Source organism: Strongylocentrotus purpuratus, unplaced genomic scaffold (genome assembly GCF_000002235.5).
Source record: "Strongylocentrotus purpuratus isolate Spur 01 unplaced genomic scaffold, Spur_5.0 spur5_contig_820, whole genome shotgun sequence".
NCBI classification, from domain to species: domain Eukaryota; kingdom Metazoa; phylum Echinodermata; class Echinoidea; order Camarodonta; family Strongylocentrotidae; genus Strongylocentrotus; species Strongylocentrotus purpuratus.
In genome coordinates this window covers 479,290-493,260 of record NW_022145525.1, presented here as the reverse complement: position 1 = coordinate 493,260, position 13,971 = coordinate 479,290, and the positions used below count along the sequence as shown (strand labels likewise).

At 37.6% G+C, this 13,971-nt stretch overlaps 1 protein-coding gene across 1 annotated transcript; it reads right to left on the bottom strand.

Moving 5' to 3' along the window:
- Positions 1 to 619: 619 nt before the first annotated feature.
- Positions 620 to 12,786, bottom strand: LOC100891886 (the record flags this gene model as incomplete). Its single annotated transcript, XM_030980813.1, is given in 7 exon segments — positions 620 to 776; positions 1,742 to 1,896; positions 3,211 to 3,409; positions 4,829 to 4,926; positions 5,693 to 5,854; positions 5,885 to 6,093; positions 12,324 to 12,786. Coding segments are annotated over 7 exon segments (1,062 nt in total), but the record flags the coding sequence as incomplete, so codon positions are not given.
- Between the last annotated feature and the right edge of the window lie 1,185 nt (positions 12,787 to 13,971).

The following is a 13,971-nucleotide window of genomic DNA, read 5'->3' as shown; positions in this document are numbered from 1 at the left end:
AATGATAGTAAATGTAGACGTTACTTTATGTATTATTAAAATATATCTATTTTGCAGATGAAGGTTTTTGTCAAATTTAAGGAATCGGAAGGCCAAGGCCCTGTACAACCATACAAACTGCTCCTATAGACCTAATATATGCTATGCATTTCTTATTCGACTGTTTCGAGGTTGGGTAAACAGATTTAATCACTATAGACAATAGTTCCATGTTCCGAGCACTGCAACTTTGTCTGTCATTCTGTACCACACGACATAGCACATGCGTGACCCTTGTATATTGTCTACTAAAATTAAAAGTTAAAATGAAATACATTTTATATCGAATGCAGTTGGATTTCCTGTACCATCCATCTCAAGCGACAAGAAATCGCCGTCCCTGTTGATAATAATATTTGAATTAAAAACCCAGCACTTAAAGACCGTCAATACTACTGGGCCAGAAGGAATTAGACCACACAGCGAGGTCACTGACAGGTGGCTATCTCATTAACTCAGCTCTCAACTAACATAATAAAAAGAGGATCATGGGGGACCAACAGGCACCGATTGGGGAAGTTTTCTATATAGAGGGAGCAAGTAGCTACAAGTAGGACAATGGGGCTTTAATACAATTTACCTGTGTAGCAACATCCGCTTCATCCACGGAAGGTTTCGTCTTTGGTGTGTCCAAACCGGTTGCTACGACTGTAGAATAGTCATTTCCATTATGTTCCGTTTGCGGTATAGTTTTCTTGTCCTGCAGTTCCAGATCCATATGCTTGCTCTTTTCTTTGCTAAAAAAGAAAATCCCCGTCGAAAATGTATCATTCATCTGATAAATCCAAAGCCATCTAGTGACAAGTTCGTGTTATGACAATAATTATAAGCATGAGAAAAGGTGACATGTCCAAATATGACCTATTTCATCGCATATACCAAGTTGATTTTATTCGATTCGATTTATCATGTTTTTGTCTTATTATCTTTTTAACAAATCGTGCTTGCTAACAAAGCATCTAACAAAAATTTTACAAAACTTAGACATGACAAAAACATTAGTCTGTTTATGAAAGGTAAATGATAAGTTGTATCACTAAACAGGACCGGAGGGTTGACAATCAGTGTATTAATTAATGCACTGCTCTAGCTCATCAAAACTACAAATAATGAAAACAAAGAGAAAACAAAAAAGGGAAGGGGAAATTCGACAGGTACAAAAAGGTACAAAATAGGGAAAGCTGGACTGAACTTACTCAGGGCTGTCAACTTTGAGAAACTGCTTCGAGGGAGATCGTCAGTGCAATTTTGTTTTGGCTCAACAGGGAAGGGGGGGGGGGGGGGGGGGGGTTGAGTAAGAAAAACAAAAATCGAAGTGCTCACTACCCCCCCCCCCCCCCCCCCCCGTTGAGCAAAAAAAAAACCTTACGATTCATAAACCGGGAGATTGCGGTAGAGCGGGAGGAAGGGCGTGGTTGGGGGAGTCTCCCGCTAGCGTTATTTTTTTTATGCGGCACAGATTGGGGTTAGGTGCGTGTTGAGCCTATGGGAAAGTTTAGGGTTAGGGTTATGGTTAAATCAAGACCTCTTAAAAAAAAAAAAAGCCCAAATCTGTGCCGCAGAAGAAAATGACGCCTCCCGCTACGAGCATTGGGACGGCGGGAGAATGAGCGTGGTGGCGTGAGACTTGCCCTCCAACTGCGGGAGGGTTGACAGCCCTGACTTACTTGTCAGACGTACCGAAAGCTACGACTAAACTTACTTTTTAGACATACGGAAAGCTACGGCTCCAATCACCAGTCCAGCAGCAGCCACTGAGCCTATAACGATGAGAGCTATCTCCCAACCTTCCAGTCCATCATTACCCAAAGGTTCAGCGTACACAGGTGCAATGCCACTGTAACCATCGATGTCGTTCTACAAAGAAAACAACAGTCATAATCAGGGGGGAAATAAAATTTTAAAAAAGCTGTTTGAATGATTTTTCACTTGGAGGGGCAATTTAAGAATGACATCACAATCACTCGGTAATACGACTGCACATTCACTTCCTATGTTCACTAATTAATGCAAAAAATGGAAATCATCAAATTTCAAATTTAAAAACCTCCATAAATAATAGTATTTCGTTTCATTTTGCAAAATAGAGAATGTTTTTATTCAATTATCATTTGCATCTAAACATTACAATAAAAATAACTATATTTTGGCATGACCATGGCCTTACATTAGTCAGAACGGGGTTTATCTTGGTTTAACAAGTTACTCAAAAACGTATGTCACAATCACAATCTATCTAGCAGCAAGTTAAGTTTATAAAAGTACATGTATGTGTACAATTCCAGATCAAAATACTGGCGAAGGGAGTGAAAAATAAAGCCCGAGTTTTGTACACAACAAATGGGATGAAAATAAAACTGCCCATTGACAAAATTCGAATTTGAAAGAATAAATGCTGTAAATTTGCTTATCATGAATATTTGCCATCATACTTTTAGGAAAATTTTGAATTATGATACATCACTTCGGCTCTGAAAATCTCTGCAACGCTCTGTAAAGCTCAAGCTGATAATACTCATAAAAGTTAAGTGGTCGATTTTACAAAAGCTGCTTGGATTAAATTCAGGACTTTTAGATGTTCTAAAATAAAATAAAAGTGCCACAAACGTCATTATATAAAACGCCATTACTTAATTAAAACTAAAATTTATCATCTGCAAATAATAGTGTAAGATAGCTTACCTGTTACTCTTTTACACAACATATAGAATTATTAAAAATATGGAAAATCATTAAAGTGGTCATTTAACAAAATAATTGTACACGACTGAGCGATTGAGTGCATGCCTTTTATCCATGCAATGAGAAAACGAATTTTAAAAGAATTCAAATGTGAGTTTAAAGCACGGATCATGAAATAAACTTGGTGAACGGCAATTTAAATTCTCTGAAATTCAATCCTCATCGGGTGACAAAATTGGAATTTTCCAGAAAATTGGCCGAAATATTTTCTACCCATTATGTTCAGGAAAATAATTAAAGAGTATACTCTAGTCCAAACACTTTTTTTTACCCTTTGTCATGTCCATGAAGACTATAACTCTCACTGTAATTGTATTATTCAGCAGTTATAATAATTTATTTAAATCAGGTCCTTACATTAAACCATTCGGGTGGCATTGAATTACCGTGACCCTAATTAAATATTTCTCAAAATAAAGCTGCACATACCTGCAGGGCGTCGTTCACTCCCTCATTAGCAAGGAACATTCGTTGTTGTTCCGTTGTAAGAAACACGTTCGTAGACAAAAATGGATCCTGCACGTAGTATTCTACCAAGATTTGCTGTTCCTGAAGTAGTCTACGTCCGGCCCCATTCGCCTCAGGTTGCTCGTAGAGTTCCGCCCTTATAATCACCACGTTTTTGGCACTAAAACAGAAAATAAAAGTCAAAAGATCGAAAACGATTGTAAATCCCAATAACCGACTTGCAGCTAAAATGACCAAATAACTCGAAATCAAAGGTACCGTAATAAAGGGGTGCGCTTTCGACAATGCATTTTTTAAAACATTTTGATTTCTTACTTCTGACGATTCGCCCTTAGGATGGTCATCAGAAGGGGGTGTGGGGTGTGACATTAAAAATTGTTGGCAAATCTCAAAAAAATGAAAGTAATGTGGGAAATCCGACAACACGTCCTTTCCTTGCCGGCAAATTTGAAAATGTGATTAACCTCCTTTTGTTGTGTGTGTAAATTTTCAAAAGCCTAGTCAGCAAAGTTGATCCTTTACATCCCTCATCCTGTAAAAAGGTGTAGCGATGCGCCTATCTAATCAGATACATTATTCCTAAGAACTTCATATTTCAAAATCATTAACAATATTAGGATCGCTTAAAAGAAAACCTCACCGGCCTTTACGAAAAAATGTGACCAAAAGTTTCAATATACTTGAAAAGGGTTGTTTAGTGTAAATCAACAATAGTGTAAATGAATCGTATTAAAGTGGAATCGAAAAATAAAAGTAGTTGTGCGCAACAAAGGTCGTCCGTGTACCCAATATTTGTGTGAAATGTGAAAATTAAAGCGAATTGTATAAGCGCGTTCGTGTCATAATGCAATTAGATATTGGAGATTTATCGGATCGGGGGGGGGGGGGGGGATGTTTCACAAAGATCCTAAGTCGAACTTTACTCTACATTGGACTTAACAATTACGGAAAACCATTAGCATCTTTGAAAATATTTTGTAAAAATTATTTTAAAAGGCATAAAATGTTGATTAAAATCGTTCATAATCAAGGAGATTTCATTTTCTTGATGTGAAAAGTCAAAAGTACTTGAATTTTCGCTTTTGATATATTTTTATTTTAAGGCTACAAGTGACTCTCCATAATGTTTAAGTCCAACTTTGAGTTAAGTTCGACTTAGGATCTTTGTGAATAAAGGCACCCCGGATGTGATTGAGACTTATCCAAACAGGGTGCTTCTTTTTTTTTTCGTAACCTAGCCATCCTGTCGCTGCATTTGATTGGCTCAATAGGACCTATACGTTATGCGCTAGTCATCAATATTCATGATACGCACGCATGTGTACAGAATCTGATGCTAAGTTTACTTTAAATGACATTGCGACAAAATCGGGAGGCTTACCGTATAAACGAATGACTACCCAGGTCGTAACTTGTCCATAATCATCGCAACATACTGGTTAATTTAGTCCAGAGTCTAGCCGATTTAATTTTGAATTTGATCTCCACCTCACCGTACCAACGCAAATATTTATATATTCAAATATTAATATGCATTCTAGGATGGCTAGGTTACGGAAAATAAAGACGCTGTACATACCTTACAGTGTTTCCTTCTCCTGCACATTGCCCTGTGAATTCGGAGCAGTAGTTGTTGACCTCCCGGGATATCACCTTCTTGAATTCCTCTCGATCAAACTGTATATAGATAAGTAAAAATGAAAATAAAAGAAATAAATAGTTAAAGATTTCTTTTTACACTAAATGCAGTAAAAATGTAAGAGCATAATTACGGGAATGGAGGCTAGAAGTCTACTTTATATCTACATCACGATGCAAGCCGATGCTTACACGCAGCATCTAAATGTATACATAATGTCATAGTAATACAGCAATACAAAGGAGAGAAATGGAGAGAGAGAGAGAGAGAGAGAGAGAGAGAGAGAGAGAGAGAGAGAATGATGGACGAGACAGAAAGGAGAGAACAGAAATAATAAAGTGTGACAATCTAAAGGAAGAGATTATAAATTACACAATAAATGAGTGGACTGATTAAATAAATAATCATCTACAGTTGTGTCACGCGACCTTCACCCCTATTTCTCTCTTCTCATATGGGGAAAGGCATCGTTAAAATATCATTTAGGCAATTTGGGGGGTAGGCCTACTCCAATATCGAGGGACGACCCCGGGGGACGACACCTTGATCGTTTTCGAATAAGAGGCCTACCCTTGATAAGAAAATAGGTGTAAATAGGGATATCAGTGGTATTCACATTCCATAACAATGAAAGTTTATTGGTGATAACAGTCATACTTGACTGATTGCCATAATACTAACCGGTGCCTACTTCAAACAACGTTCGGACTATATTGAGGTATAGGGCTTTCTTTTAGAGAAACAGAATTACCAGTGGAAGATTAATCATCAATGATAAAAAAAATACAAATGATAAAAAAATACCTCTTCTAGAGGACTGGTGAGCAAGACACCAATCTTTCCAAGCGATTCAGCGACAGGATTCGTTCTACATTGATGGGTTCCGTTCTCTGGCGAGTGGTTTCGATCGGCATCTGAGTAGGTTCGATGGCCACAGTGGTGGTTAACATCCTGGTTGATGTCCTGCTGGTTGTGGTAGGAAGGTTAGGGGTAGGCGTTGGTGTTGTTGGTACGGTGGCTGATGGTGGAGGAGGTGGTGGTGGGGACGGAGGAGGGTGGTGGCGGAGGGATTCTCGTTGTAACTGGTGGCTCGGGTGTAGGTTCAACTGTGGTAGGTGGAGGTGGTGGGATTGATGGCGGGGGAGGAGGAGGTAGGGTCCTGAAGGTCATGGGTGCTGTGCCCATCATCTCCGTCGTCATGGTAACTGTGGAAAGTAGAGAATTGTCTTGAAATTCACGCAAAACTAGCAAGTGTCCTGAATAATGTCTCTAGCTTGCTCGAATATCAACTTACGCGTTTCTAAATCTCAAAATAAATATGAATACCACATCAGAAAGTCTCTTAGAAAAGTTGATAGAAGGATAAAAAAACAATGAAAAATGAAGAAAGATGAAATAGATTAATAGAACAACGGATAAAATAATACAAATGATTTGATAGAAGTAGCATATAATGGAATGAAAGCTTAAATATTAAACATTATTAAAAAACAGAGAAGAAAAGAGAGTGAGAAAGAGAGAGAGAGAGAGAGAGAGAGAAAGAGGGAGAGAGAAAGAGCAAGACTAGGGAATGATACAACAAAATGTGAAAATTAATATTGAAATAAAGGAAAACATATGGAAAGAAAGAGAAGACGAGAGAAGTTAATAAAAGGATATGAAAAGATGATGAGAGATGGAAAGATCGAAAAATAATAGACATACAATAAAAGACATAGGAAATGACTATACAATAATAAAATTGAAAGAACATAAATCATTCCAACATTATCCAGACAAATAATAGGTTTTGTTGCAGACGAGTTGTGCTGTAAAGACATCACTGTGAATGGTGGAGTTGGCGATGGTGGTGATAGTGGTGATGATGAGGGCGGTGACGTACCCAGCATTACTGTGTAGATATTGTGTATAGCTAGCTTTCGACCATTGGCCCAGGAAAACTCACTTAACTTGAAACTTGAAACTAACTATATTTGGGGTGTACAGTGTGAGTCAAAAAAGTTTACACCTAGAAAAATGCCAATCATTTCAAAAATCATCTATGTACAGTAAATTATGATACATCTCATGAAAGAATGTTTTATCCCAAATCATTAAGTATCATTTTTGTGTGGAATGTGTTTACGCTCGAATGAACAGGAGGAATTATTTTCAACGTGCAAAAAATCGAGTTGTTGATAATGTGATGCTTGAAAAAAACGGTTGGGATTTTGGTATTAATTTGGTCCTTGCAGATCCAAATTATGCCACACATATCACACATTAAATTTAAAATAACAAAGAACATTATTTTGTGCGTGTGTTTGTGTGTGACTTTGCTTCTGCAAAATGGCATATGATTTGTATCTCATTTGAGACATTCAATTTATTCTCTCGCTTTAGTACTTTTGTGCAAGTCAATTTTTGCATAGGCCTACGCTTTACCTTCTGGTCTTCAATAATAACGTAGAGTTCAGTGAACACGCGCCTCATTTGGGTTGCACCGTCAGCTGTCATTCTTTTCGAACCTAAAAACAAAATATACCACGGCGGTTTTTTTTTTAGGGGGGGGGGGGGGGGGTGTCTGAACGAAACTTAAAAATGGGAACTCAGGGCCATCTTTACACAGAGTGGCATGGTTTCAGTTTGTCACTCACAACAAGGCGCAATTTTCTTTTCTGTGCTTCTTTTTTGGTTGTTAAATGGTACATCACCCGCCCGCCCCCTCCTTCATCCCACCCTCCCCCCCTTTAACACGGTCATGAAAAAAAGACATTACCACCCGATCAACAAGGCTTAGCGTGTTTTATTGAAATTTGAACGGATTAAACATCACATACTAAGCAACTTTGGCGCAAGTCGATTTTTCCACTCTCGCAAACAATGCCTCCCGTTCATCCAAGCGTGAACACATGCAGTCATACCACACAAAAATTATACTAAATGATTTGGGATAAAACGCTCTTGCATTAGATGTATAATAATTTACTGTTCATAATGATGATTTTAAAATAATCAGCAATTTTCTAGGTGTAAACTTTTGTTTGACTCACACGGTATATACGTAGAAGAACAAAGAAGTTGCCCAGTTATAAGACCCTTGTCTTGGGGTGCTGCATTCCACCCCCCCCCCCGGCCACTCAGTGTTATTTAGGTACTCATATTGCGTGTTTACAGCACCCCCCCCCCTTTCAGCATAAGTCCGGTGTGTAAAGTCAATACGGGTAAATCTTTTGCTTTGTTACGAGCCGTAGATTTTGGGAACACGCATGCGGTACCTCCGTTCCCGGAGTGGGGGGGGGGGGGCGGGATTCCACCCCTCGACTCTTTTATCAAACTTCTTGATACGCCACTGTGAGTATGCAAAGCTCGGTATAGGGTTAAAGATCAAATGACTGTTCAAATCAATCATTGATAGTTAAAAGTCTTCGCACATGCACTATAACTGCCTGGATTGACCTTTGTTCCTATCTGAGACTGAAACGTTTTTGTGCAAATAAAATGGCAGTACTTCTATCTAGTACCATCCAATTGCATAGACTTTCTTTGGCCCATAATCTGATAACGAACAAATCATGCAGATGTCATGAAATAAGCATTTTAAACATAATTATTTCCAAAGTACTTGTTATAGCCACTGTATTAACATAAATAATCTCTCATTTAAAGGGTCCATGACATCGAAATACAAGTGTATTCATGTGGTGTGCAGTCCTGCAAACATCCCATATTTTGATATGTAAACTTCTGAATTTGTTTCATAGATTTTTAAATATTTTTTTTTAGCTGTATCATCACCAGGAAGACAAAGGCAATGATGATGTATTGTACATAATGTATGGAAGCATGCAATTCTATTATGAACGTGTGCTAAGCTGGGGGGAAATTACATACCATTATCTATTCTAGAATATTAGTTTAGTCTGACATGTCTGACATAGCATCTTATATGTTGCTATTGTTTGTGGTATTGTAACAGGAGGTCAAATTTGGCAAAGTTACATGCCACTTTCTCAAGGTGACTGACAGATGATGTCACAAGGGGAATGAGATCTGGAGGTTTTGGGTGGAGCTTAGCAAGTTTGAAAAACAAATATTTAAAAAAATATTAAAAAATCTATGAAACAAATTCAGAAGTTTACATATCAAATATGAGATGTATGCAGGACTGCACACCAACAGGAATTCACTTGTATTTCGATGTCATGGGTCCTTTAAACATAAAAGCAACTCGTGGGTGACGCACCCAACGCGTTCCCATATGTCCACACGGAACCCAATTCGGACTTGGGTTCCGTGTGCAATGTTTTGTTATTCTCTATTATTTTCTCATACTCATCCGTCGGCCCATAGAAAATTAAATAAAGTTGTCATTTGTTTGTCTTTATAGGGTTTTTTTACAGCTCGAATATACAGTGTGAACAAGAAAGAAAAAAAGACACTTCTATAATGTATTAATTGCCTATTAATTGTTATAAGATTGATTTTGTTGATGTATATCATTATGAACGTGTTATTATCAGGGCATGGACTTGCATGGACTTGATGTGTAGAGTATTGTGCATGGCCCAATTCTTGTGATACAATAGTCACTGGATTGTCCACGGTTGGCTGCATAGAGGTCGAATAAGGTCACATGAACAAAAATCACTATTTTCGCCTATCCCGAGATGATCAATTATAGGGGATTAAGCAACACAAAAGAAAAGCTACAGTGTTGATGAAATTATAATTTAACAATCAATTTAAAAGGTTAAATTTAATTCATGGATTCTTCTATGTGGACCACGTCTTGCATCATCTCGAATATGGTATGAGCAGATCGAGTCTTCACACTAAATTAAGCTTCATTTATATTCACAAACGGAAGTGATTAAAATCAGCGATTTTTGTGACTAATTTTTTTGTCGTCTTCTTCCAAATTGGGGTTATTAAAATCGCGCCAATTCTGCTTCATTATATGATTATCAGGTACACTGGTACAGAATCAGATTCTGAATCCATTTAGTTATAAAATTAAAGGTCCCTTTTGCAGCTAACATCAAATTATGTAGAACGTTGCAGGAATATATGTCACGTATGTCCTATATCGGAAATTTAAACGTCCTAGTATTCAAATTATGTAAGGAAAACCATTTACTTTCTAGACTTCACTGCCAGACACTATTTAGTGACTGACTGACTTCATTTTTTCCTTGGTAATAACATACATAAAATGAGCTGTATAGGGCACATGAGAATTTGTCTACATCAATAGCACACTTCTTGTAATGCCTAATGGCCAAAATAAGGGTGTGAAAATAAGCCTGTTTTCTAAAAGGGTTTCAACCCCTAAAGTCGATTCAACAACTAACGGTCTTTATTATCCCACAAAAAGACATTTTCAAGCCCTTTCGTTTTGGGGAAATTCTAAGTTTGTATCATCTTTCACTAAATAAATGATGGTGGAATATAACCTTTTCATTGTTTTGGTCCGAAACGGGACATATAGTACCGCTACTGTATGTATTATAATAAAGTAAATTTGCATACACGGACGAAAAAGTTGAGACTATACCTGAAAGCATAGAGCTTGTGATGGTGTCACGATACATATATAACTACGGAATACATATATATATATATATACATTACGTCATATTTATAGACAACATATTAAAATATCGTTCTTTTTTTTTTGCCAGAAGAAAAATAGCAAACACAATAAAATAAAGGGAAAACGTCTATAATAATATATATGCCATGAATTATATTGTACAACATTGAGGTCCGAATTCACAAAGGAGGTTTGTCGCCAAACCTCCTTTTGTTTCGCCAAACCTCCTTTTGTTCTTTACAAACCAGGTTTGTAAAAAAACGCGTAAAAACGCGTCATAAATTATGACGTACGAAAACCAAGGTTTGTCGACAAACCTTCTTTGTGAATTCGGGCCTGTATTGAAATTTTTTTGAGGATCAAAAAAAAAAAAAATGTGCTCACTCCCCCCCCCCCCCCCCCCCCCCCACTGAGCGAATTTTTGGCCGGCGCGTTTTTCAAATTTTCGGGAGCAAAAAAAAAATTGTGCCCTGTACCCCCCCCCCCCCCCCCCCCCCCCCCCCCCCACTGAGTGACTTTTCGGCCGGCGCGATTTTCAAATTTTCGGGAGCAAAAAAAAAAAAAAGTTGGGCCCCCTCCCCTAAGAAATCCTAGGTAACGCCCTTCCGCATGGTTAAAAAACATACGAATATCATCAAGCAATAAATGGTTAATACACGCATGCACGTCAATAATTCATCTTGTATGTCTCTACATACTTTATTTCAGTGCATTGAGTTAAAATGCCTGAGACTATAAACATATAATCATGGGATTTTGATTTTGATTTTGATCATCTATTTCACTTCTGCAGACATTTGGCAAAACGTCTTGTATTTCATTAAACTTTGTTGATGTAATTGGTATTCTCTCCGTAGAGGAAGCTACATGCATCATAGAGAATGAGATATTATGATTAAAAAAAGATAGGGTACAGGTATTTCACTTACCAATTAATAAACCCTTACAAAAAAGTACCATGATAACCATTTTGTTGTTGTCCAAATTACCATCCACCATGGTAACCATGGTTATCAATGTACCAAAACAATGAAATACATTGGGTCATTAAACAATGTATTTCATTGTTTTGGTACCATGATAACCATGGTTACCATGGTGGATGGTAATTTGGACAAAAAAAACATGGTTATCATGCGACCGTCATTGTTGGTCAAACAGTTTTGAGCGTTAATTTACGCCTGGCTGGAATGCTCCCCAGGGAGTGGAGATTGTGCACACATTGTGTGCGGGCAAGTATTGAATCCAATGACCGGGGTAATAATATACCTGTAAAGCGCTTAGAGACGTCATTGATGTATTAAAGGTAATACAAAGTTTTGGTATGGGGTCATGAATTTGGTTCAAATGAACATATTGGACGCATATGCGGTCCTACAATATTCAGTGATCGTTGTTGCGGTTGAAATCGAGTCTAAAGTTATGAAATTGTAAATAATAAACTCTTTATGTTGTATAGCTCCCTCTCAAGGTCAAGATATAAATTAAGCTATAAAACAATGTTGCTTGACTAAAATCTACCGATTAGTTGTTCCCGTTCGGAAACTATATATCACAACTTCATATTCTGAGATTTTCATGGTCGCAGCTACCAGTGTACAGCCGTAGGCGCTATTTGAAATTGGTCAAAATTTACCGGGAGCACCGGTAAATTTGTATATTCAATTTTTCTCGAAAGCACAATTGTTTGAGAGGCTAAATTTTCTAGTGCTAATAATACATCCACAGGGGCATCCAAATATATAAAAATGGTAAGGAATCACTACCCACCCAATTTTCAAAATTTCCCAAAACTTTGTATCACTATTACCTTTAAGCGCTATATAAAAGCGGAGTTATTATTACTATTAATATACTTACCCGTCATATCAGTTTGACTTTCGGAGTTCCCGTGGAAGGAGATCCAAACCAATAGTATGGTCCACACCTTCATGTTAGCCATGGCGAAGCAAACTATTTAAGACAAATCCCATGCACAGAACGTAGATATTGAAAACGAAAAAACGGTAAACATCACACAATGAACGCAAGATCTGTACTGAATTGCTGAATCACTGATAGTAAAAGCCCATTATATATCACGGGATCTAAGTTTGCGAGGTTTTGTTTGCACGTAGGAGTGTTTTATTTGCAAATCACCGTCAGCCCAAGGTCCAAGACTATACCCAGCTACATGTAGTGTGTTTGGATCGATAGACAGGAGATAAACCCACTCGAAGAGAGTTTTTTTTATGACGAGGGCAAAGGGTACACCGTATACGCCCCCTTGGTCTCTATATACAACTGCACAATTTGTATAAAACTTTCAGGCCATACTCTAAGAATCTGAAGCAAGTAAATTTCCATGGGGATACCGCATAGTTCGATAAAAGAAGGCATGGGTGTCGATCCGTAACTGATACCTATTCATCAGGGGGGATGATCTATTCATTCATCCCCCCTGATGAATAGGTATTACGTAAGTATCGACACCCATGAAAGAAGGCCTATTTTTTAACCGACGATCTGGCCAAATGCATATAATACACGATACTTTATTTTTAACCAGTACCCTAACCCTAAGCCTATGATGGCCAAAATACTAAATATAACGCTTACCCTAACCTCAAACTGAAATCCAAATACAAGACTAATGCTAATTGTATACATATTTAGTGAGTAAAACTGAAATGATTATCGGTGGTTTAAATCACCCTATAATAAGGCCTACAATATGTTGTATTGCCCTTAAGAAAAAAAATGTATTAATGAATTCAAAACATAGAAATATCAGCCCAAAGAGAGAGATAAAAAAAAAAAATTCCGACCGACCGACCCATGTTTTAGCAACTATAAAAGGCAATACAACAATTTTTTTTTTTTTTTTTTTTTTTTTTTTTTTTTGGGGGGGGGGGGGGGGGGCTAAATTCTACGAAGTGGCGTATCTAGGGGGAGGGGGGGGGGTAGCCTACAGATCGAGTTGGAATAAACGTGCACCCAAAGCCATACTTATTAGATACGCCTCCATCATCTAGTCCTATTGTGTAATGTGCCCAAGATGTAATCCCCACGTGTATTAAAATCAGCATATTCATGGATTAAGCAGCTACTATTTATCAAGCATTCATCAATAAATGATTTATTATCATCGAGGCCATGTTTCAAAGGGGGTGTGGGCTACAACCAATAAGGACAAAGTCGATCCACCCAAACAGACAAGTCAAAACAACACACACATACACATATGCATGCAAGATGAATTTGCCTTTACTCTGTCATCAGTTTATTCTAAAGGAAATGATGCAGATCGAGTATAGTTTGTTTTTCTGTTTTGATGTCCGCATGCTTTTAAATAGGCATGCTTTATATACCAGCTCTTAGAGAAGACATCTGGGAAAAAGAATATGATGGATGACATCACTTCTGGGGACGTTTCACAAAATTTGTCATCAGCGACAAATGACAGTTTTTGTTATAAGCTACTGAAATCCTTGCTTCTGATTGGTTATCAGCAGATTTGTCACTGGTT